Genomic DNA, 25,022 nt, shown 5'->3' with positions numbered 1-25,022 from the left:
TGTTTCTTGTTGATGAAGATATTATATGCATTAATGGGAATTTTTGGCTGAATTTTGTGGGTCAATATGTTGTGTATATGAAAGAAATATTAGGACCCTGGTTTAAAGGAGAATGTTGAAAATTTGAGAAAAATATTTGGAGTCACAAATGATGATTTTGGTAATTCAAAGAAAACCACAAAAGATTTAAGGATAAAAGTTTGAATTCTTGTCTAACAAATGGCGTGACAACTTACTTAAATCATGATTGCGATGAGAAAAAAAAGAGACTTGATGTTTTTAAGCTCACTCGTACAATGTACTTGTGTACACCCTATAAATACTTGAACAATGTCTGTAAATGTTATGAGTATTGAAGGTGTTTCAGATAAGCTCGTTCGATCTGAATTCATGGAATGAGTTTTCGAACGTGTCGAGCTGAATATTACTTTTTATAGGTCAACTAAAAAATTAAGTTTTGATCGAGGTAACTCGTATTCAAAATTATTAAAATCAAGATCGGTTTAAGTGACTCGAGTAGGTCGTTAAAAGCAACTCCGTAAACTCCAATAGTAGTTATCTAAACTCCAATTGTGGTTTAGGTGTTGTATTGTCCGTTGTAGCTCGGTTTAGAGTTAGCTAAGTCTAGATTTTGGTTGTGATTCTGGCAAGTTTATTTTTTGTCAAACCGTTTTTTTATGATTTGTTGTATCGGTTTATAGTTTTCTTCATCTATTGATAAACATTTCATACTTTTAAAACATATCGTTATTTTAATAAAAAAAAAAAGTACTCCGTAGTTATTTAAAGGGTTATTTAAAGAGGATTGATTCTCACACATCAAGAATAGATCTATACACACTTTTTTGCACCAAATTTACATTTATACCCCTAAATTTATCTAGGTAATTGAACCTTCATAATTATAAAGTAAGGGTATAATAGTATGTTTGTGTGTATGGATCAATTCTTGGTGTGTGAGAATCATTTCCCTTATTTAAAAAGTTTTTTAAATTAATTTAATTAATTATTAATTAAGAGTTTTATTTAATAATTTTATTTGTAATTACTACATTAACTATTAGACAAAAATGATGAATAGTAGTTCTTTCACCTTTTTTTCCACCTTTTTTTATTTTCCTAAAAAACCCCACACTTTTCCAAAAATTAAAATAAACCCCCCAAACATGGGTTAAAGTGTCAAATACTTATTTTCATAAAATTAAAATATCTTATATAAACTCCACCCAAATATTCAACGGGTCATATCTTCTCGCTCGCAACGAGTTAAATTTTTCCGGCACCATTGTTAAACTCGGAATAATTTTAGTAACACAATGTCACTAACTATACCCAAAACGGACGCTTTTTAAAAAACGCTACATATTTGAGATACTTTTCATACACGTTGATTTTGCGTTAAATTTTTAAAAGTTGACAATTCCATAGCGAAATGCGGAGGTACACATATATTGTTAATTTAAAATAACATTTAAATCTTTCACGAATTATACCTTTTAGTTCGACTCGAGTTGCGATTCAACGACATCATCGTTAGCCACGAAATAATTTTACAAACTAAACGCAATAATTGTAGTTTCATAGTTTAGTTTGTAAAATTATTTGTACAAATCATCGTTAACGCGAAGCGAAGGTTCGTAAACTGGTTATCCCTATCACATGTGCTTTAATCATGTGTACCCCAAGCTTCACCATATTGTACCCAGCCTTCCAGACTCTTCCATCGTTTTTAGGGTTTTTATCAGCTACCATCTCTAAAAATTAGGCACAATTTATACCCGTCTTCATCTCTCTCGATCTCAATCAAACCAAATCAATGGCAAACACTACAAATTCACTGGAAAAAAAACTCGATCAAACACCACCTCCTGATAACCCTAATCGATCAAAATTGGATCTCCCAGATTCATCTTCCACACAACTTTCTACCTTTCCCCTAAACCCTAATCCTTGCAATAACAGTTTACAACTGACGGCCATTGCACAACTATTTAATTGTGCAGGGATATTTTTAATTTAATGGGTTTTCAACTTCAACCTACAATCGAACGTCTACGCATCCAGTGACAAAAACAGTTAGGTATGTTTGTAACTGTACAATATATTTATTTTCCCTAACACATTAGATTTTTAACAAAATTCTTGAACATCGTACTATAGTTTCTTAGTTGTTCTATAATTGTAGTCCACTTCCCTTAGTGTCTATATCATAGATCTAATACAAATGCATATATAACAACCAAGCTCTTTTGGCAAGTTAAAGATACCAAACAAGGTAACAAGATATCTTTTTAAATTCTTAGTTTTGTACTAATAAAATTCGTTTGAAACCCTTAATCGAATAGGATATTTATGCCATATAGCTTAACTAATCGAGTATTTGATTTCCAGGATGAGAGGTGACCAAAAATATTGTTAGTAGAAATGAGATGAAGGTATGTATATGTGACTATTAAACTTATCTCATTAAGAATGTGAAGTTATAATTTCCACTTACAAGGTCAATTTAGAATGGGTATATGTTTATTAAATTATATAGTCATAATCGCGAGTTTCATGACTAATTTTACTTTCTTTTACTTTATGAAGGTAACAACGTGAGATTTTCGGGGGGATTTGACATCAACATTTTTCAGAAGGTTCACAAAACTGGTATGACTTCGTTATATATCATATTTGTAAGAAGTAAGTGATCTATAATTACTTATATATAGTTATTATTCTTATCACAAACCTGTGTCGAGAGTGAACCACTTTCACTGCATGAGACATCACTCACCTACGTGATGTATCTATTGCTCTCATGAATGTTCATACACTTGAAGGTTATATATTAAGTTCACTTTGTACCATGGTTATTACACTTATTTATTTGTTACTTAATTGTAAAGGTGGCACTTTTTATCCATATGCCTATCAATGGGTTGGTTGGGAATGTATTTTACTTTCAATGGGTCAAAGTGACATCATCGATACAGAATGTTTAAGCTCCTTCCATTTTTCATGAACATCACGAAATGAAGTATAAATTTGGAGAGGAATAACTGACAGTGGGTTTCCTTTAGTGCCAGGAGCAATAATCACTCCACTTTAAGCAATTTGTACCCCGTAAGTGGGTTTCGACATCGCATTCGGAACTCCGTTCTAAAAAAAAGTGAACAACTAAAACTTACTATTATAATTTCGCTAAAAAAGATCACGGGGACTTTAAATTTCCATTATCTGATTTGTGATTTTTTTTTTTTTTACTTTTACACCTTTTGGTTTATGTAATATGGCACTAGATATTCCCCACCAAAGCTCCCAGGTTTACCCGATGCTTCAAGTTGTTTGATGGTAAAGAAGAATGACACTCGTTTACTTCTCGGGATTCAACATGTTACTTTATAAGCTATTTAGTTTACCCTACTGACCCAAATTGGCACAATTATTAATAATGGGTCTAAACTACCCCATCTACAAATCACATATATTCATAAGTGAACCACTTAACATAACACTTAGTTGAAACTCACCGTTTTTTAGTAAACGATTCATATGTACATCCTAGATCAAATGAGCAATGCATCAAAGTTCAACCACCCAAGAACTCGATAGCTAGCTGTTACAGATAAGGTATCAACACCTCGTCGTATCTTGTGTCGTCCAGAAGAGTTTGCATGATATGTAGCAAACTAACTTGTCTAACTTCACAATTCATAGCAAGAATTTCCGAAAAGGGAGCAAATATATGCTTAAAGCAACACAAATAACAACAAACTACACTTCAAATCTAGCATCTATTTATGCTTTAACAAGCCATTGTGATGGAATATTATCATTGTAATTTTTCATACTAATTAGACTAAACGTAAAATTTTATTCAAACTAAACATGAAAGAATGATGGTAAATCCTTCTTTCTTGGTACTCCTTCCAATCAACCAGATTTCATAACCATCCCATCATCCGTATCCTACAGATTGTGTACAACTATCAGACATAATTTTTTCATTTGCCAGTGGCTTAAACTTCTTGTCGTGTCATTCTTTTTTGAAGATCTTCAATAGCAGCTTTAATCTTCAAAATATATGCCTCCTTTCCTATTTTTCACATATACTTGTATTCCCCCATCTTTTCTTTACTTCATTGTTTCAGATTTTTGTTTTGTTTCTTCACAACATTTACCTTTTTCTTTTGCTTTGTTTACCTCCTTATGGGCAAGGTTGCAAAACTCGGCCAACTCGGCCGAGTAATCGGCTGAAGGCAGAAAACGAGAACTCGGTACAAGAATCGGCCAAAACTCGGTCAACGCCGATCAAATGGTGGTCAACGGCGTCGGAAAACTCGTAACTTGCCGGAAACGGGAAAAGATGAAGAAGGAAAGAAGGAAAAACAAAGGAAAACAAATTATGAGATGTGTTTGATATACATACCTTATGATTAAAGAAGAAATCCAAAGCAAGTTCATCAAATTAAAGAGGCGGCTGTGAGTTTTTAACTTTTTAGGGTTTTATCTTTTAAGTTGATGTACGGAGTAATAAAGGAACCCGAAGTTAAAGCTATATACTCTATTTTTTTATCAAGTGACAATAATAGTCCTTAAACTTTTATTAAACTTTAATAACAAGACCAAAATTGATATACACTCTTAAATCTTTAAGCAAATGGCAATAATAGCCCCTGTTATTTATATAATATCATATTATATATATTATTATATATATTTATAAACAAAAGTCAACAAAAGTCAACATCCGAGTACTCCTCCGAGTTCTCCCCGAGTAGCCGATTACTCCTCAAAAACCTCCGGCCGAGTACTCCCCGAGTAGCGAGTTTTACAACCTTGCTTATGGGTCTTTGAAGACAAGTTGTTAGTGTCCATTATAATTTGTATCTTTTTGTTTTTTTTGTTCTTCAAGTCTTTTTGTTTCATTTTTTTGTTCTTTAATGTATGTGAGAAGAATCGCTAGAGTTGACTTCTTTCCTTCTCTCTTACTTTCCAGTGTCTTCACCAAATTCTTAACACTGTCTTTCAAATCTGCAGCTCTTTAGTGTATCTTTCATCTTGTTCTTCCATTTCGACATTAATCGGTTTTACTTTATTTTCAAAATTCCCTTTCATCGGTTTAATTTTTTTTTTTGTACATATCCTCTATCTCTCTTTTGTATCGATTCCTATGTTGTTGACTGTAAACTCAAGTTTTGTTCTCCTTGCTTCATAGCAAGCGATACAATAGAGAGAGACGATATGTTCCCAAAAAAAATTAAACAGATGAAATAGAATCTTGAAAACAAAGTAAAGCTAATTAAAGTGGGAATGGAAGGACAAGATGAAAGATACACTAAAGAGTTGGAAGATTTGAATAATAAAGTTAAGAGTTTGGAGAAGGAACTGGAAAGTAAGAAAAAAGGAAAGAAGTTAACTCTGACGATTCATCGCACATACATTAAATGACTGAAAAATGGGATAAAAAGACCTAGAAAACAAAATTACAAAGAGACACAAATTATAATGGAAGCTAACCGCTTATATTCAAAGACCCAAAAGGAGGTAGGCAAGGTAAAAAGAAAAAGGTATATGTTGTAGAGAAACAAAACAAAAATCGGGAACAAGGAAGTAAAGAAAGGATGAGGAATACAAGTAGGCGAGTGTATGCGTCAAATAGGATAGGTGGCATATATTTTGGAGATTAATGCTGCTATTGAAGATTTCAAAAGAGAATGACACAAAAGAAGCTTGAGCCATTGCCAAATTGAGAAATTTTATCTGCAGAAGGATGATGGTTATGAAAGCTGCATGGTTGGAAGTAAGACCAAGAATGAAGGATTTACCGTTTTTCTTTTTCGTTTGATTCGAATAAAATTTTTCCGTTTTGTTTAGTCTTGTTTATATGGACAATTAAATAGATAACAATGACTTTTGAAAGCATAAATAGATGCTAGTTCTGTTCTCTCTCTGCTGACCAGGAAATGGATTCTGATAACATGTTCTCCTAGGCTTAGAACAAGTAAATGCCCCAATTCATCGCAGTTGTAACATCATACGGTCTTAATGTTAAAACCATACTTCGTACTCTTACTTGCAGTAAGATTACTATTATAAGTTCTTCTCATGTATACCTTGGCCCTTCGAACAACACTGGCCATAGCCCACATAATGTCAATCCTTTCCATCTCTTCCTCATCCGGATCAAGTTGATCATAATCCTCAGCGGTGAGATGATTGTTCTCTGTCTTACCGGCAGTCAAGTCATCATAGGAGTTCACAGCCGTCATCATACGAGTTCACAACCAGTACAACCAATGTCATATCCTCCTTAACTACTTCTATAGTTCTCCGTTTGTAATTCTCAGTCTTCAACACAATAGTGTTATTCTCAACAGCAGGATGTGTGGGTGGATGCGATTGGTGACGACTAACATTGTACACATATTATGGTTCAATATGAACCCGAGTGTTTGACAAATCTTGTTTGCTGGGAGCATGTATAGATGACGAAGTTAGATTTTGATAACATGTTCTCCTAGGCTTAGAATAAGTAAATGCCCCAATGCATCGCAGTTGTAACATCGTACGGTCTTAATGTCAAAACCGTACTTTGTACTCTTGCAGCAAGATTACTACTATAAGTTCTTCTCATGTATACCTTGGCCCTTCGAACAACACTGGCCATAGCCCACATAATGTCAATCCTTTTCATCTCATCATCATCCTGATCTAGTTGATCATAATCCTCATGCGCTTGGTGACTAGCATTGTACACATATTATGGTTCACTATGAACCCGAGTGTTTGACACAAATATTGTTTGCTGGGAGCATGTACAGATGATGAAGTTGAGGTTATAAACTTATAAAGTGAAGGATTTTGAATATGGCTTAGTCTCTTTAGTCTAGTCTCATAATCTAATTCCTTCTCTTTCAGCATTGCCACAAACTGAGTGAGAGTAAGTCTCTTTAGTGCATCATTTGCTCAATCTTAATATATGAATTCCATCTTTATGAATCCCATCTTTCTGGTAGCGCATCAGCAAGACCTTGCACTATCTCTGATTAATCAAGATACACTCCATGATTCTGCATCTCTGTCACTAGATGACGCTAACGTTTAATCATATCCTTAAGAGACTCATCCTTCATTGTGGCAAACCTTTCCAACTCATTTCTCAAAGTCTTTTCCTTTTTGGCTCTATAAGACGCATTTCCCTCATTTGCAGATTCATTTGCATCCATATACTTTTGGATGTCTTGTTAATTTTTGAACTGATGATAGATGTCATGTGAAAGTGCCTCAGTGATTCATGCGTAGGTTTTGCCTTCCAGATTGTAATCTTTCTTTTATGTGCCTCTTAATTGATCAACTGATTCCAGACGTCCTCCTTCATCTTATGGTAGTTGATATTCTGTCTTAATCTTATCTCACATGAAAGTATCAAAACCATTATTCTAAATCTTAAATCTAGACTTCCAGTTGGAATAGTCATCCATGGAAGCTAACTTGGGAACCTTATTTGTGTTCCGGACTCATATTAGCTAACAAAAGACTTTGCACTTTAGCGGTTGAAATAGCCATTGTGTATTAGTTTTCAAATTAAGTTTTTTTTTTTTTGTTTTACTGTCGTACGAAGGTCTTAGGTGTGTCGCACAAAAGTCTATGTGTATTGCACGAGGGTTTAAGTGAACAAGTCAGAAGTTCAATAGTTGTGTCGCACGATGGTCATTGTGTGTCGCACGATGGATGTTAGTTCTGTTTATCGCACGAAGGTCAAACTAAACTCTCCGTCGCACGATGTAAACTAATATCGCACGAAGGTTAAACTAAACTCTCCGTCTCACAATGCACTCACGTCAGTCGCACGATTGAAGTTCTTCAGTCTCGTATGACAACAGAAGAAAAATTAGAGCTATAAACCTAAATCGATATAGGCTGCCGTTTTCGAAGGAAAAACCTAAACCTTTACGATAGGAACTTCTGGAAAACACCTAAACACCGATTTTTATCGTAAGGAAAACAAATTTTTGATCAAAAATCGATTTTAAACAAAAACCCAAATAACAACTTCAAAGATTTCGATTAAAACGTTTAAACAAGCAACCTATAGCCGTGATACCACTTTGTTGGATGCTAATACGAATCTTATGACAAACGTAGACTCGATCTAGAGGCGGAACTCACTAGACAAAGCTTTAATCGAATGAATCCTAACTCGCGGAATCAAATGAATCAAACCTATACCTATGGAATAGATTAGGTCGATGCCTAGAAGTTGATATTCGTGTTGGGATGTTTAGGAACGAGTTAGAGCACAATATACACGGCTAGGGTTAGGTATATGCGTACCGCAACCCTCAATTATATATTGTCAGCTCTCAGTCGTGAGAGAGACTGTTTGTCGTGCCACTTACTCACACTGTTATGCGTCACCGACTTAACTCTATTGTGTGATGGAGTCTTTTTTGTTGTGCGACAGTCTCTGACTATCGTGCTACAAATCAGTTTAACTTTGGATTAAAAATTAACGATCTCGTTACTTAAACTACCAACAATTATATAAACTTGAATAAGCAATCATTCAAGTACCATAACATAAACAAAATACCAAAAGAGCCTATTGTTCGATTTACATCAAATGTTCATGACTAAATGATTGAATGACTGAATTAAACGTACAAACTGATCAGAACTAGGGATTTACATATATGTACTAACAAATGCTCTAAATTTGATTCCAATAACCATATTACTATGGTAATTACTTAACATTATGAATAAAGTGATTTTGGAGGTTGTATACTTGTATGGACAGTAAACGGGTCTATGCATCGTCATAGAATTTGATTATTTCTGTGGTAAATCCGTGTATAACATTAACATTTAATTCATGGCACATGCATCAAAGAAGTTGCAAATCCCTGTGTATATTAAGTTGCTGTATTTCTATAAAATCATAAGAATCAGGCCCTTTTTGAAACACACATGCAGCGTGTTATCTACATTATTTTGCAGGGAACATTTCCCCTTCCATTTAATATGCGTGCATACATAATTTTTGTACATGATTGTCTCAAAAAAGGACTAAAACAAGTTTAAAGAAATGGGGCAGCAGAAATTACAGCAACTGGGACATTCTCTGTCCCTTTAGCAAATGGTGGTCCTGGTGGCTTTCCTGTTTCTAAGTTAACGAGTTGAAATTACGTTCTCAATGTAAAAGTATTAAATAAATCATCCATTTAATTTTTCTTCATGGGAGAAATGCATTTCGTGACAATATTTACTCCGTAATAAGTAATGGCGTAGCAAGTTTGTGCATTATTTATCCCGTGAACAACCCTGTAAAATGTGCAGGCTGCAAAATAAGCAAGATATGACAAGGAGTCTGTAATGAAGTTTTTCGGATGGTATGCATATTTTATCTTCTACATTTGGTTCAACCAACTTAATCAATAATCATAATATTGTTTCGCCTTTATTCAGTTGGTTAGAAGAAGATAATTTTCAGATGAGTTACCTATGGCAAGCCCATGGCCCACCTCAGTTCCAAGACCATTGCAGAGGCCAAGAGAGTATTATTTGATGAAGGTCAATTGTACAGTAACACAAGTGGGTCAAAATTGGCACATCTATTCATCACATGTCATCTAATATTTGTAGGACAATTGGTGATCCCTACAAGTACAACGTTCTACTACCACTGCCAGCTCAACGCAATCTGACCCCACCTCCCACGCTTTATCCACAACAGCCTGTGTTGACACCTGATAATTACAACATACCAAGATCCAGTTTGAGTGAAGCTCAAGAATTAAACAGTATTAGATCGAAACGTAAATGATATTAATGTATGAATTTTCTTGCCACTACTACAGAGAAGGCATATGGTTCTTTTTTCATCCTGTGTTGCTTCTTCTTGATTGTAAACCAGTCAACTTATTCTTTGACCCACAGTGAGATATATTGATGTTTACAAGCTGCGTTTGATATATTGTTCTCCGGTATCATATTACTTGTATTGTATGCTCTGTTTAATTTCTTTATACTGTTGCAATAGTGAAATTCCGTATCTTCATGTGTTAATTTGATGTGCTTTTTAGTCGATCAAATTGTTAAGCAACTTATCAACATCCAACTAATGCATACAACATACAATCGATGTAATCCGACAAAGATTGCTAAAGAAATGGCTATGATATATTGTAGGAATTTGTTAATGAGAGATTAGGGCTCTCGTTAATTCAATAATTGCTTTTATAAAGTTAAATGTGCAATTGTCATGTACCACCTTTTTATGCACATTAAGAGCACTCCCAATGGAGAAGTTTCTCCACTTTAGTCTTGGATGCCACATCAGCGTTACATCAGCACCACATCATCACTTCTTCACAAGGACTAACCCGAGGACTAAACAACTACCAACCAAGACATACTCCCTCAAATAAATTGGACTCACTTAAATTATTTATTTATTGTGTAGTACAAAAATTGCAACACCATGTACAAGTGGCATGAGTTCCGTCCACAAAAAATTTCATAGAAGCACGAAGAGAGACACGAAAGGGAGGGCGGAGGTGTGGGCGGATCACTGCCATCGGGGTGTTGCTGGGCAGAGGGAAGGGCGGGGGTGCTGGACGTACCGAAGGGAGCTGCCTAACAACCCTTAGAATTGTCGTTAACATATTCTTATATTGTACTACGTATATTGTATTATAAGATTTTATAATGATGTACAGTAGAAATAGAAAATTTATTTAATGGTTTTTAATACAATAAAGAAAAAACAATTACAATTGATTAAAGACACTTATTGAAGTGGTATTGTGCTTTTGATTTTTACTTTACTAATGTTTAATATTAAATTAACTTTAATCTTTAATTTATTTACATTTATATTTAAGTTAAATGAAGTAAAATTATCTAATTACATATAAATTAAATTAAATAAACAATATTAAATATAATAAATAAATAATAATTAATATAAAACGAACATGACAAACTAAAATTAACATCAATTATCAATAATCAATTATTGAAGTTGTTTTGTGCTTTTGACCATTTTCCTTAAATATATTAATGTTAAATATTTAATTAACATTACATTACTTTTTTACTTTTGATATTATGTTAAAACTTGTATAAGGTCATTCGGCCAAGCTCAAATTTATGCTACTGCTTAGGGTTGTAAATGAGACGAGCTACTCGCGAGTTATTCGAACTTGACTCATTAAAAACTCGATTCGAGTCGAGCCTAAACAAGCTCGAACCCAAGCTTGAACTTAATTTGAAGCTCGTTTACTAAAGGAGCCTGAGCTCGAGCTTCATATCTCGAGCTCGAACAAGCTCGCGAGCCCAAACGTGCTTTTCATTTATATACACCAAATCTTAATTTTAATATAATATAGATTATAGTTATATAATAATTAATTATTTATTAATAATAGTGAAAAGAATAATATTAATTTTACTATATGTTGATAAAAATTGCAAAAACAATGTATTTGAAATATAATCAAATTAAATAATACAGAGTAAAAAATTATTATATAACTAACGAGTCGAGCTCGAGCTTGTAAAATATCAAATGAGCCGAGCTCAAGCTTAAAATGACAATTGGTCACCCATAATTAACACAAAACGGCATTACAGCTTTTTTGACTTTTATAAATCAAAAGAAGATTCAGCAAGAAGATGAAAACTTCTTGGACTTGCAAACAATACAACCGAGCGAACTAAAGAAGCAACCGACTTAGGCTCGCAAACAAACACAACAATATGAAGAAGATTCTAAAAAAAACAACGTAAACAAGCTAAAGAAACGCTTAGAACAAAGATGAGATCCAATGTAGCCGACATTAGGAAGATTAAGAACCATCTAGCATCCGAAAAGAAACGACAGCCAACCCGCGAATCTACCTCGGGCGTCTTTGATAAATACACATAAAGCTTTCTTCTCCGCTCTTTGAACAAGTTTTTTGTTTTTTTGTTTTTTAACTTGCAACTAACTATTATATTGTATATATATATTATTATTATATTTATTTTTATTTTTATAATAAAAAACAAAAATGGTAGCAGACAAACTAGCCCTCCGGTATCCAAATCAGCGTCAACATTCACCCCCAAATTTCACTCAAATTCGATAATTAGGTCGGTCTGCTGATTATTCAAAATTACAATTTCCATCTCTACGAATTTCTTTAATATCTGCTTGTATTATGAATTGTGATTTGAATTGAATTAAAGGTTGTTTTTTTCTTTTCGTTTTTTATTCAGAAAATCAAAAGAGTAAAAAGAAATGGGTATACCGATGGATATGAGAGACGCATGGGTAAGCAGGAAGAATAAATCATCATCAAATTTTATGATTCCTTCTCCTGAAGAAGATCTTAAGTTTCTCAGATCACAAATGTGTACACGAGGTTTATTTCGTTATTTGATTTTTTTTATATTTTTTATCACTGTATTCTTAGTATTTATTATTAATTATTATATTATTATTGTAAATTGATTATTGATTATTGATTATTGATTATTGATAATTGATGCTGATGTTAATTAGTGGAATGATATTAAAAAGTATGGCTTTTTAGGTGGGCGGGAGGGGGGTTTAGAAACATACAACATAATACTAGATGATAGCAATACACATAGCGGTTATATATGATCAAATAACAAGTCAAATTTTAATAAGAACTGTAAGAAGTTATATGTCTGATGCATTTCTAAAAAAAAGAAGGAAAGATATATGTCTGAATTTAATGGAATTTGGTCTGTACATCTGGTTCTTATTTATATCCAAGTTCTTAGACAGAATATAGTATACCGTATACGTATAACGTGTAAACTCAAACATCTTCGCACGTGACAGAATAAGCTTGTTGACATCGCTATACGGAAGAAAGTATAAGGCTGTGGCAACACTAAAAAGCCCTTTAGGTCTTGGTGACACATAAGCCCTACAAACACGAAAGTATGCACTTGATCCCACATTGATGCACAAAGTGCCATCCTCTTATTCATTCTTATTTATTTTACAATTAGGTTTGTTTTGTATGAACCGACCCATATATATGTGTGTGCACACCTGCGCCCATGTGCACCACATACTAATCCCCAAGGAATACATCAAGTATTTAGTGCATTCGTTATGAAATTAACAAGTAGGTTCATAATTTGCAGAAGGGGTACGTGCAGGAGTCAAGTCAGCATCTATTGCATGTGTTGCCAGTGCAATCCCTACGGTTAGTAACTTAATTTTTTATCATGTCTTATTGCCACTTAAATATTTGTATTTTTTTTTTTTTAACTTAATTATTTGTATTTTTCTTGATTTCAGTTAATTGCTGTGCGGACAATCCCTTGGGCAAAGGCAAATCTAAATTATACTGCACAGGCACTCATCATATCTGCAGGTGCATTACAAACTTTCTGGATTTTAACTTAATCTATAAATAGTATTCCAAACTTTCTGGGTTCAAATAATCAGTTTAAGAGTAACTGCAAGGCAACTGATTCTTATTATCTCATTATCTACCAGTACGTTTTAGGTCTATAAGTAGTTAGAATTTGGCAAATGCTCAACTTGATTACCTGATTATCACAACTTCAAATAGCAGAAGCAAATTTAAACAGTATCTTATGTAGTCCCTATTTGTTACAAGTAACCTTTTGAGTTTTATTATCCCATATTATCAAAAAAGCACAACCAAACACCCTGTTGTACCACAACTTTCATAAGATATGTAAGAAGGTTCTCATATAAGTCAATCTAATTTATGCTTTCCACTTTTCTTTTTTCCTTGTTAAAACAGCATCCATTGCAGCATACTTTGTGACTGCTGACAAAACTATCTTGGAGTGTGCAAGGAAAAACACACGCGCTCTTTATGATAAATCTTCTTAAGACGCGACAACTTTTGCTATGCAACTTCTCGGTGATGTCTGTATCGAGTTTTGACTTCTGGTTTTGGCCCCAGATTGTATGTTTTCTGACCCTGCTTTATGTAGCAATGGATCTATATTTCAAATGTTTATATGTATCAACCTGTAGTGGTTCTGTGTTGATATAATTTGCCTAAGTTGTCATCTAGGGGTCAAGTTCTGCACTTTTATGGCTCAAGTATGAAGCGAGTCTTGAATAAGTTCTTTGTTTGTTGCATGATATCTCATGTTTTTACCCTTCCTTCATTTAAGTCTATAAAGTTGCATCTATTTTCATTTTGTAATGTTAATGTTATTGTTGTTGATTAACTTGTCCAAAATTGAACAGTATTATTAATTACTTATATATACAACATCACAACATATATTGTCTCTTAGAAAAGGCACACACACAACAACATCATGGTTACAGTCTACCATCAAATATATCAACACTATCATTCACTACCTTATTAACACTACGCCGGTAATTAGAAAGATAAGTTTCTCTGTTTAAAAGTGGCGCAACATCAAACTCTTCTCCTCCCACTTTTTGCTCTTCGGTACTTGAGGCGGGATTACATCTTCTGAGAATTTCAAGTACTTCTTTCATCGATGGCCTACTAGAAGGCAATGTGCTAGTGCATATGAGCCCTAATTTGAACACTAGACTAATTTCTTCCATGCAACAGTTACCTTGTTTGATCACTGGATCCAATGCTTCAACCATCGATGTTCCCTCACCGTAATTCTTCCATGCCCATTCAGCAAGATTCGTGTCAACGTCTCCTTCGTGTGGTTCTTTTCCAGTTACTAGTTCTAGTAACACCACACCGAAACTATATACGTCTACTCTCTCATTTATGGTTGTTGAGTAAGCATACTCTGAAATGAACAAGTGAAAACTAGTCGTTTATATGCTATTTAAGAAGGAGCATCGTTTGACATTTAAGGTCAAAGGAGCTAATTCAACTCACTAATGCTTAAATAAACAGATATTTGTGGATTTATATGACAAACAAATTGATTTGACCCAAAAAAAAAAAAAATTAAATTAAATTGACACTTGAAAAATTACTTAAGTTTGACCTATAGGCATTATCTTGAATTCTCCTTAACAAAAACAAGTCACAGTTTATCTTAATGTTTTAGTATAAGTTGGTTTATAAGGTAGAAATTATAATGTGTTACTTCCAAAAATTTGTTTAACAAATCCATAACCATTATAAGTATCAAAGTTGAAACATTCAAGTGTATATGTTCTTACCAGGTGGGAAGTAACCGAATGAACCAGCTATAGCAGACCTAGTATTGGCTTGACCGGGCTTAGGCATGGCCAAAATCTTAGCCAATCCAAAATCCGCAAGTCGTGCTTTAAACTCAAAATCCAACAATATATTGCTAGACTTTACATCTCTATGGATAATGGGTGGTGAACAATCATGGTGCATATAACAAAGCCCCTGAGCCACCCCAATCGCAATCTGCAGCCTCTTGGGCCAATCCAACACCAAATTTTGAACCAAACCATGGTTCGATTTCATCTTCTTCCCATGTAACCATTTATCAAGACTCTGATTCTCCATATATTCATAAACAAGAAGTTTAGAATCCTCACTTGAAAAACAACATAGTAGTTTAACTATGTTCGAATGACGAATTGAACCCAATATTTGAACTTCAGATAAGAACTCTTTTTCAAGGCTATTGTCTACTCTGTTGTTACTCCAAATCCTTTTCACTGCAACGTATTCCCCATGTCGTCCGATTTCAATCTGGTAAACTTTTCCTGACCCGCCACTACCTATTAAGTTGTTTTCGGTCAAACAAGACAAAATATTTGCTTCTGTGAACTCCAACTTATGAAATGAAGTCAATTTCCATGTGGTCAAATCTCGATTTTGTTTCTTCTTGAGGTAGCCTTTAAACATGAATAGTGTGCATAAAATGGCCATGAGTATGACGAATGCTGATAAAACAAGAATCATGACAACAATTTTTGTGGAAATTTTGTCAGAATGTGTAGATTTGGCAGCATAAGTTGCATGACAAGGACGGAGATTTGAAATTGGTGATGTGGCACAAAGATTCGGATTGTTGAGGAAACTATTTTCGTAAGCAAGGTTATCAAATGTAAATGGGATACTTCCGTTGAGTCTATTCGAAGAAAGATTCAAACTAGTAAGTCTCAAACGGTTCAATTGTGGTGGAATTTGGCCCGAAAGTTGGTTATCTGATAAATCAAGATCAAGAAGACGGGGCAAATAAGCGATTGCCACTGAAATCGAGCCAGAAAGATTGTTTCTGGCTAGATTCAATGTGGTTAATGAATTCCATGACTTGATCTCCGATGGAAGTTCGCCAGAAAGCGAATTTCCGTCGAGATAAAGATCAGATAACTCAGAAAGATTTGTTAAACCAATTGGAATTTCACCTGAAAACAAATTATTACTAGCTTTGAATACCTTTAGTTTCGTCCAAGTCGAAATCATCTCCGGTATTCGTCCTGAAAACTTGTTGTCACTAATCTCCAATCTGGACAAATTCCCTGCTACCTTACTCGGAATCTCGCCGGAAAGAAAGTTTTCGGCCAGCCTCAAGCTAGAAAGATTGGACAATGTCCAAATTCCAGAAGGAAACTCACCAATAAAACTATTATCATGAAGCTGAATATTACTCAATCTATCACAATTTTCAAGTGATTTAGGGATTTCTCCTGTTAAATTGTTAGAAAAAGCAACCATAGCTAACAAACTACCTCCACTGCATAAACCCTCCGGCAACTTTCCGGTTAGTTTGTTTTCCGACACCTCGAACGCTTCTAGCTTAGAATAAATCCCCAATTCCGAAGGTAACTCGCCACTTAAATTGTTTCTAAACACTCGAAAAATTCTCAAAGCCGGAATTTTAGAAATACTCGTCGGAATACTACCTGATAACTGATTCGAAAACAAATTCAACACTTCCAACTTCTGTAACCTGCCAAATCCTTCAGGTATCGAACCGGATAACTTATTCATCGATAAATCGATTTCAGTCATGTTAACTGACTCGATTCTCACCGGAATTTTACCGGATAAATTATTCTTATACAAATACAAATTCTTCAAATTCTTACATAACAGCAGTCCAGAAGGAATTTCACCTTCCAGATTATTGAAACTCAAATCTAGCAGCTCAAGGCTGGATAAATTCACGAAACTATCGGGTATTTTTCCGACTAGGTTAGTTTCCGGCATCCATAAACTCGTCAGATTTCTCAATTTCCCAAACTCCGGTGGTATTTCGGGTGACGCAAATTCATTATACGCCAAACCTAGACTCGTCAAATTCGATAAGTTTCCAATTTCTGCCGGAATCGAACCGTTAAACAAATTTGAAAATAAATCCAACGAAATTAACTCCGATAAATTTCCGATCGCCGGAGGTATATCTCCGCTGAAGTTATTAGCTCCGAGATTAACGTACTTAAGAGACGATGATAATCGATCAATATCATCAGGCAACGTTCCGATAAATGCGTTTTGTGATAAATCAAGTTCAATTAAGCTCGAACAGTTATACAGAACCCTAGGGAACTCACCGGTGAGATAATTATCTTTCAGAATTAAGTTTTGCAAGTATTGTAAATCACATATTAACGGCGGTATAGCTCCCGTTAAACTCTTGCTTTCGAGGTTAAGCGAGATAACGGAACCGTTAACGTTGCATGTAACTTCCGTCCAGTTACACGGTGAGGTTGATGCGTTGTTCCAGTTTGTTAGTGACGGTGGATTCCCCCACTGTTGACGGACGTTAACTAACGTGGTTAACTCTGATGTTTGTGAATTCGCCGTGAAATAATTGAACGTTGCGATGAATATTATGAAGAGTAGTGTTTGTAAGGGTAGTTTCGTCATTTTTGTGATGGTTTGCCGGGAAACATTAACGGCGTAACGTTAGTGTATCATTTGAAAATGGCATTGGGGAGCCAACTTGTATGAAATGTTTGTTGGCTTGCGGTTGTGGTGGTGTTGATAGTTTTTTGACATCAATACAACAAAAAAGATAAAATATTCATTGGACGTTGTAAGCTTTTATTTATCATCTAGAAGGATGCTAGTAGAGTGGGATGGTAAGCATGGCGGCGAGCTTAAGTCAACGATGGAGTTGTCGTCTTACACGGCTGGCTAAAAAGTCAAAAAAACTGTACTCAATAATAAGGGTCCTTATTCGCTTATTTAAAATAAATATTAATTAATCAAATATAAATATTATGTTATTCAGAAATAATCAGAATCATACTAAACCTTAACATTAAAAGTTATAGTCTACATAAGTTAATTTAAAAAAATAAAAAATAAAAAAAAATCCAGTGATATATATTGCTGTATAGATAATAGATATAATTTACAGCTAACTTAAGAAATAAAGTAAATAAAGAGTAAATGATTTTAAATAAACTATAATTTCCAATCATAATATACAACTCCTACATATTTTGTTGTATACTCGCATTCGCTTTACTTTAATTAATTGATCTATCTAAGTTTTAAACAACGAGTTTTCGTTTGCAACACATGCCGAATATTTTTTATTCATTTTTCATATGCGAATTAAATAAAGGTGGAAGCCTCTACTAATCTTTTTTTTTTTTAATTATTTGATCGAATTCATCTGTACAGCTTTTTACTTTAACAATACTAAAAAAGACTAATTTGAGAGGGACATTTCCATTCTAAAAAACCGTTTCCACGAAAATAAGTTCCTTGTTCAAATTCCCCACTTCAACAACTATATTTAGGAACAAAAATAATTAATTAATTTCTCATTTCTTTTACAAATATAACCACTACAATGTTAAAATTCTAATTTTTCTTATACATAAGTCCATTAAAAAAATATATATATATATACATGGGTAAAAGTATACATTTATGTTGTTTATATCACTTGGTGAAGGTGTATTTTTATTTAGATGTACATCACCTAACCGATCGTGACTGCTTATGGTTTTTTCCCCGACCACAAGAATATGTTGCTAATGAAATTTGAACATAAAATTTTTTGTGAGAATATTAGAATTAGACCCTTAAGCATTTCAAATGGTTTAATTATTTGAAGAAATAAAAGTAGAAGTGGTCGATAAGAGATAAAAGATGTAAAAAAAAGTGGCAAAGAAGAAAATATGATGTAGCATTACTTCTCGTATGTTAGGTGACTTTTATGGCTTTTATCCTAGTGGCATCAGCCTATGTTGCTAATGAGATTTGTGATAAGTTCCAGCCGTAATCTATATTTTTTTAGAGGTTCAGAGAAGCCGGTTGAAGAAGCAAAGTTGGAAACAATTACGGCTAGCTAACTTTGACAACTCATATGAAAGTATTCAAATTGAAAACAATGACGGCTAGTAGCCAACTTTGACAACACATGGAAGTAGCAAAGTTGAACACAATGACGGCTAGTCACCATTTTGCGTTCACACCATTCCACCTCCTCAAATTTTTCTTATAAATAGGGGTGTAAGCCTCATTTGTAGTTTATTCACAAAAACTGTAATCACAACCTAGTTAGTGTGTGTGAGATATGTGTAATCCTAACTAAGAGTGAATACGTCCCTAGAGAGTGGTGTGAATCCCTAGTGTGTTAGTTTGAGAGTTTTTTTTTGTTTTTGAGTTTTGTAATACTCTGTAATCTATTCTTGTGAGTAATAGAGTTATTTTCTCTCAAATTTCCGTTTATCAACGTCCAGGCGATCCTCATAAATCACAACAAGTGGTATCAAGAGCTAGGTTAGAGGCGTTGGTCGAGTTTTTGAGTTTTCTGAAGTTTTCAACCCCGTTTGTGTTGAAAAGTTATTTCTAAGGTGATAATGTCTACGGAAGAGTCAGGATCATCTTCTGTGCCATGATTATGCTCACTGCCACCAACTACACGCTGTGAAAACCTCGGATGGAATATCTCCTCAGCTGTAAGGATTTGTTTAACCCTATTGAATTAAATGCTACAAATTCTGATTCCGCCAAAAAGAAAGAGTGGAAGAAGTTAAACCAAAAAACTATTGGTCAGATCCGTCAATGAATTGATCATAGTGTCTTCCACCATATTGCACAAGAGACAGACGCATATGTCCTCTGAAAAAAGTTGGAGGACATGTACCAGGCCAAGACTGCTCGGAATAAAGCCCTGTTGACGAGACGTTTAGTCAACATGAAGCTGAAAAGTGGAACTTCAGTTGCCGAGCATACCGGTGAGTTCCAAAGCTTGGTCAACCAGTTATCGTCTGTAGAGATGCCTCTTGGCGATGAAGTTCAGGCGCTACTGCTACTTAGTTCTCTTCCCGATAGTTGGGAAACACTGGTAGTAATACTCAGCAACTCAGCCCCGAATGGCAAACTTACCATGTCAATGGTCAAGGATGCCCTATTCAATGAAGAGGCAATGAGAAAGGACATGGGCACAGATCAGACTCATGTCTTTGTCACCGAGAATCGGGGGAGACAACGAATGAGTAGCAAAAATAAATGGAGAGTCATAAGCAAGAGCAGGGGCAGGTCCGCTGATGGCAGAAAACCAATATATAAATGTCATCATTGTGGATTAGAAGGACATATGAAGAAGAACTGCTACAAATCGAAAGAGGAACAAGATCAGAGCAGTTCACAGTCGAAGAACAAGGGTGGAGAAACATTAGTTATTAACACTGGTGATGTAGTTTATTGTTCAACCCATGATGAGACATGCCTTCACGTCTCACGAGAAGACATAAATGGGTGGTAGATACTGCAGCTTCCTACCACGTGACTCCATACAAGGAATACTTCATAACATACAAAGTGTGATGACCCGGAAATTTCCGATCAAATTAAAACTTTAATCTTTATATGTTTCCGACACGATAAGCAAAATCTGTAATGTTGAGTCTCGAAAATTTTGAAATTATATTCATGTAATCAAATACCCTTTGACCATGCCTGATGATTCACGAACATTTGTGTGTAAATAAATATGTAAATATATATATATATATATATATATATATATATATATATATATATATATATATATATATATATATGAATACTATATATAAGTAATATTACATATATTGTAAAATACATAAAATGTATAAATATTAAATATTCAATATATGTAACCTATAATTATTAATGATTACTAAATTATAATATTAATATATTTAATTACAATCTAAAATATGAATGTTATATTATATACTTTCATTATTATTATTAGTATTAAAATTAATATTATTATTAGTATATCATCATTTAATATAATTGATACATCTAATTTGTGATATCATCATAATTAGTAGTAAAATTATAATTGTAAGATATTATTATCATTATCTTTATCAATATAATTATTATAATTATTATTATAACATAATACAAATTATTAATATTAATAGTATTACTAATAATAACATTATAAACACTATTATAACTATTAGCATTATTATCTTAAATATTATTATGATAATTATAATTATTATTATATGTATTAATATGTTATTATTATTAATAATAATTCAGTATTTTTATTTTATTATTAATAGAACTATTATTAACACTAAACAAATATATAAAAGATTATATACAGAGAATTGGAATCAAATCTGTTACATGTAACTATCTAACTGTGTTTAATTTGTCCTTCATTCACTAAACTAGTACAAATTACGAATTAAATCACCAGATCAATCCAAAATTAGTTGCATATCACAATCAAACTTTATGTAGTTTGTTTTCTGCCTCTTTGATCTTGTTATGTAGTGACCCGAACTTTTCCATGTTTATATATATTAATTGAGATTGATATTTACATGATTAAATGTTTCCAACATGTTAAGCAATCAAACTTGTTAAGACTTGATTAATTGAAATAGGTTTCATATAGACAATTGACCACCCAAGTTGACCGGTGATTCACGAACGTTAAAACTTGTAAAAAAACTATATGATGACATATATATGGTTATATATATAGTTAACATGATATTATGATAAGTAAACATATCATTAATTATATTAACAATGAACTACATATGTAAAAACAAGACTACTAACTTAATGATTTTGAAACGAGACATATATGTAACGTTTATCGTTGTAACGACATTTAATGTATATATATCATATTAAGAGATATTCGTACATCATAATATCATGATAATATAATAATTTAAAATCTCTTTTGATATTATAAACATTGGGTTAACAACATTTAACAAGATCGTTAACCTAAAGGTTTCAAAACAACATTTACATGTAACGACTAACGATGACTTAACGACTCAGTTAAAATGTATATACATGTAGTGTTTTAATATGTATTTATACACTTTTGAAAGACTTCAAGACACTTATCAAAATACTTCTACTTAACAAAAATGCTTACAATTACATCCTCGTTCAGTTTCATCAACAATTCTACTCATATGCACCCGTATTCGTACTCGTACAATACACAGCTTTTAGATGTATGTACTATTGGTATATACACTCCAATGATCAGCTCTTAGCAGCCCATGTGAGTCACCTAACACATGTGGGAACCATCATTTGGCAACTAGCATGAAATATCTCATAAAATTACAAAAATATGAGTAATCATTCATGACTTATTTACATGAAAACAAAATAACATATCCTTTATATCTAATCCATACACCAACGACCAAAAACACCTACAAACACTTTCATTCTTCAATTTTCTTCATCTAATTGATCTCTCTCAAGTTCTATCTTCAAGTTCTAAGTGTTCTTCATAAATTCTAAAAGTTCTAGTTTCATAAAATCAAGAATACTTTCAAGTTTGCTAGCTCACTTCCAATCTTGTAAGGTGATCATCCAACCTCAAGAAATCTTTGTTTCTTACAGTAGGTTATCATTCTAATACAAGGTAATAATCATATTCAAACTTTGGTTCAATTTCTATAACTATAACAATCTTATTTCAAGTGATGATCTTACTTGAACTTGTTTTCGTGTCATGATTCTGCTTCAAGAACTTCGAGCCATCCAAGGATCCATTGAAGCTAGATCCATTTTTCTCTTTTCTAGTAGGTTTATCCAAGGAACTTAAGGTAGTAATGATGTTCATAACATCATTCGATTCATACATATAAAGCTATCTTATTCGAAGGTTTAAACTTGTAATCACTAGAACATAGTTTAGTTAATTCTAAACTTGTTCGCAAACAAAAGTTAATCCTTCTAACTTGACTTTTAAAATCAACTAAACACATGTTCTATATCTATATTATATGCTAACTTAATGATTTAAAACCTGGAAACACGAAAAACACCGTAAAACCGGATTTACGCCGTCGTAGTAACACCGCGGGCTGTTTTGGGTTAGTTAATTAAAAACTATGATAAACTTTGATTTAAAAGTTGTTATTCTGAGAAAATGATTTTTATTATGAACATGAAACTATATCCAAAAATTATGGTTAAACTCAAAGTGGAAGTATGTTTTCTAAAATGGTCATCTAGACGTGGTTCTTTCGACTGAAATGACTACCTTTACAAAAACGACTTGTAACTTATTTTTCCGACTAGAAACCTATACTTTTTTGTTTAGATTCATAAAATAGAGTTCAATATGAAACCATAGCAATTTGATTCACTCAAAACGGATTTAAAATGAAGAAGTTATGGGTAAAACAAGATTGGATAATTTTTCTCATTTTAGCTACGTGAAAATTGGTAACAAATCTATTCCAACCATAACTTAATCAACTTGTATTATATATTATGTAATCTTGAGATACCATAGACACGTATACAATGTTTCGACCTATCATGTCGACACATCTATATATATTTCGGAACAACCATAGACACTCTATATGTGAATGTTGGAGTTAGCTATACAGGATTGAGGTTGATTCCAAAATATATATAGTTTGAGTTGTGATCAATACTGAGATACGTATACACTGGGTCATGGATTGATTCAAGATAATATTTATCTATTTATTTCTGTACATCTAACTGTGGACAACTAGTTGTAGGTTACTAACGAGGACAGCTGACTTAATAAACTTAAAACATCAAAATATATTAAAAGTGTTGTAAATATATTTTGAACATACTTTGATATATATGTATATATTGTTATAGGTTCGTGAATCAACCAGTGGCCAAGTCTTACTTCCCGACGAAGTAAAAATCTGTGAAAGTGAGTTATAGTCCCACTTTTAAAATCTAATATTTATGGGATGAGAATACATGCAGGTTTTATAAATGATTTACAAAATAGACACAAGTACGTGAAACTACATTCTATGGTTGAATTATCGAAATCGAATATGCCCCTTTTTATTAAGTCTGGTAATCTAAGAATTAGGGAACAGACACCCTAATTGACGCGAATCCTAAAGATAGATCTATTGGGCCTAACAAACCCCATCCAAAGTATCGGATGCTTTAGTACTTCGAAATTTATATCATATCCGAAGGGTGTCCCGGAATGATGGGGATATTCTTATATATGCATCTTGTCATTGTCGGTTACCAGATGTTCACCATATGAATGATTTTTATCTCTATGTATGGGATGTGTATTGAAATATGAAATCTTGTGGTCTATTATTATGATTTGATATATATAGGTTAAACCTATAACTCACCAACATTTTTGTTGACGTTTTAAGCATGTTTATTCTCAGGTGATTATTAAGAGCTTCCGCTGTCGCATACTTAAATAAGGACGAGAATTGGAGTCCATGCTTGTATGATATTGTGTAAAAACTGCATTCAAGAAACTTATTTTGTTGTAACATATTTGTATTGTAAACCATTATGTAATGGTCGTGTGTAAACAGGATATTTTAGATTATCATTATTTGATAATCTACGTAAAGCTTTTTAAACCTTTATTGATGAAATAAAGGTTATGGTTTGTTTTAAAATGAATGCAGTCTTTGAAAAACGTCTCATATAGAGGTCAAAACCTCGCAACGAAATCAATTAATATGGAACGTTTTTAATCAATAAGAACGGGACATTTCAGTTGGTATCAGAGCGTTGGTCTTAGAGAACCAGAAAATTTGCATTAGTGTGTCTTATGGAGTTTGTTAGGATGCATTAGTGAGTCTGGACTTCGACCGTGTT

General features: G+C 33.3%; 2 protein-coding genes and 1 long non-coding RNA gene across 5 annotated transcripts; 2 read left to right on the top strand and 1 right to left on the bottom strand.

Moving 5' to 3' along the window:
- The first annotated feature begins 1,793 nt into the window (after positions 1–1,793).
- Positions 1,794–9,983, top strand: LOC139886449 (uncharacterized). Of its 2 annotated transcripts, none has more exons than XR_011772450.1 (6): positions 1,794–2,080; positions 2,200–2,275; positions 2,392–2,435; positions 2,590–2,652; positions 9,328–9,380; positions 9,457–9,983. It is a non-coding gene; the product is annotated as an uncharacterized lncRNA (long non-coding RNA). The 2 variants fall into 2 exon arrangements; XR_011772449.1 differs by having other exon boundaries at positions 2,186–2,275.
- Positions 9,984–12,051: 2,068 nt separating this feature from the next.
- On the top strand, positions 12,052–14,229 carry LOC139886448 (early nodulin-93-like). 2 transcript variants are annotated; one of them, XM_071870272.1, is made up of 5 exons: positions 12,052–12,126; positions 12,253–12,398; positions 13,159–13,220; positions 13,316–13,391; positions 13,791–14,229. In XM_071870272.1, the coding sequence occupies exons 2-5, from the start codon at positions 12,275–12,277 to the stop codon at positions 13,880–13,882; spliced, it is 354 nt and encodes a 117-aa protein (XP_071726373.1). In that variant the 5' UTR covers positions 12,052–12,126; positions 12,253–12,274; the 3' UTR covers positions 13,883–14,229. The 2 variants fall into 2 exon arrangements, with proteins under 2 accessions (XP_071726373.1, XP_071726372.1); XM_071870271.1 differs by lacking the exon at positions 13,791–14,229 and adding an exon at positions 13,439–13,781 and having other exon boundaries at positions 13,316–13,398.
- Positions 14,230–14,231: 2 nt separating this feature from the next.
- Positions 14,232–17,947, bottom strand: LOC139886447 (uncharacterized). Its single transcript, XM_071870270.1, has 2 exons — positions 15,167–17,947; positions 14,232–14,784 (listed from the first exon to the last, which is right to left on the bottom strand). The coding sequence occupies exons 1-2, from the start codon at positions 17,796–17,798 to the stop codon at positions 14,327–14,329; spliced, it is 3,090 nt and encodes a 1,029-aa protein (XP_071726371.1). The 5' UTR covers positions 17,799–17,947; the 3' UTR covers positions 14,232–14,326.
- Positions 17,948–25,022: the final 7,075 nt, after the last annotated feature.

This window comes from Rutidosis leptorrhynchoides, chromosome 1 (genome assembly GCF_046630445.1).
Source record: "Rutidosis leptorrhynchoides isolate AG116_Rl617_1_P2 chromosome 1, CSIRO_AGI_Rlap_v1, whole genome shotgun sequence".
NCBI classification, from domain to species: Eukaryota; Viridiplantae; Streptophyta; class Magnoliopsida; order Asterales; family Asteraceae; genus Rutidosis; species Rutidosis leptorrhynchoides.
This window is presented reverse-complemented; position numbering and strand designations above follow the sequence as displayed.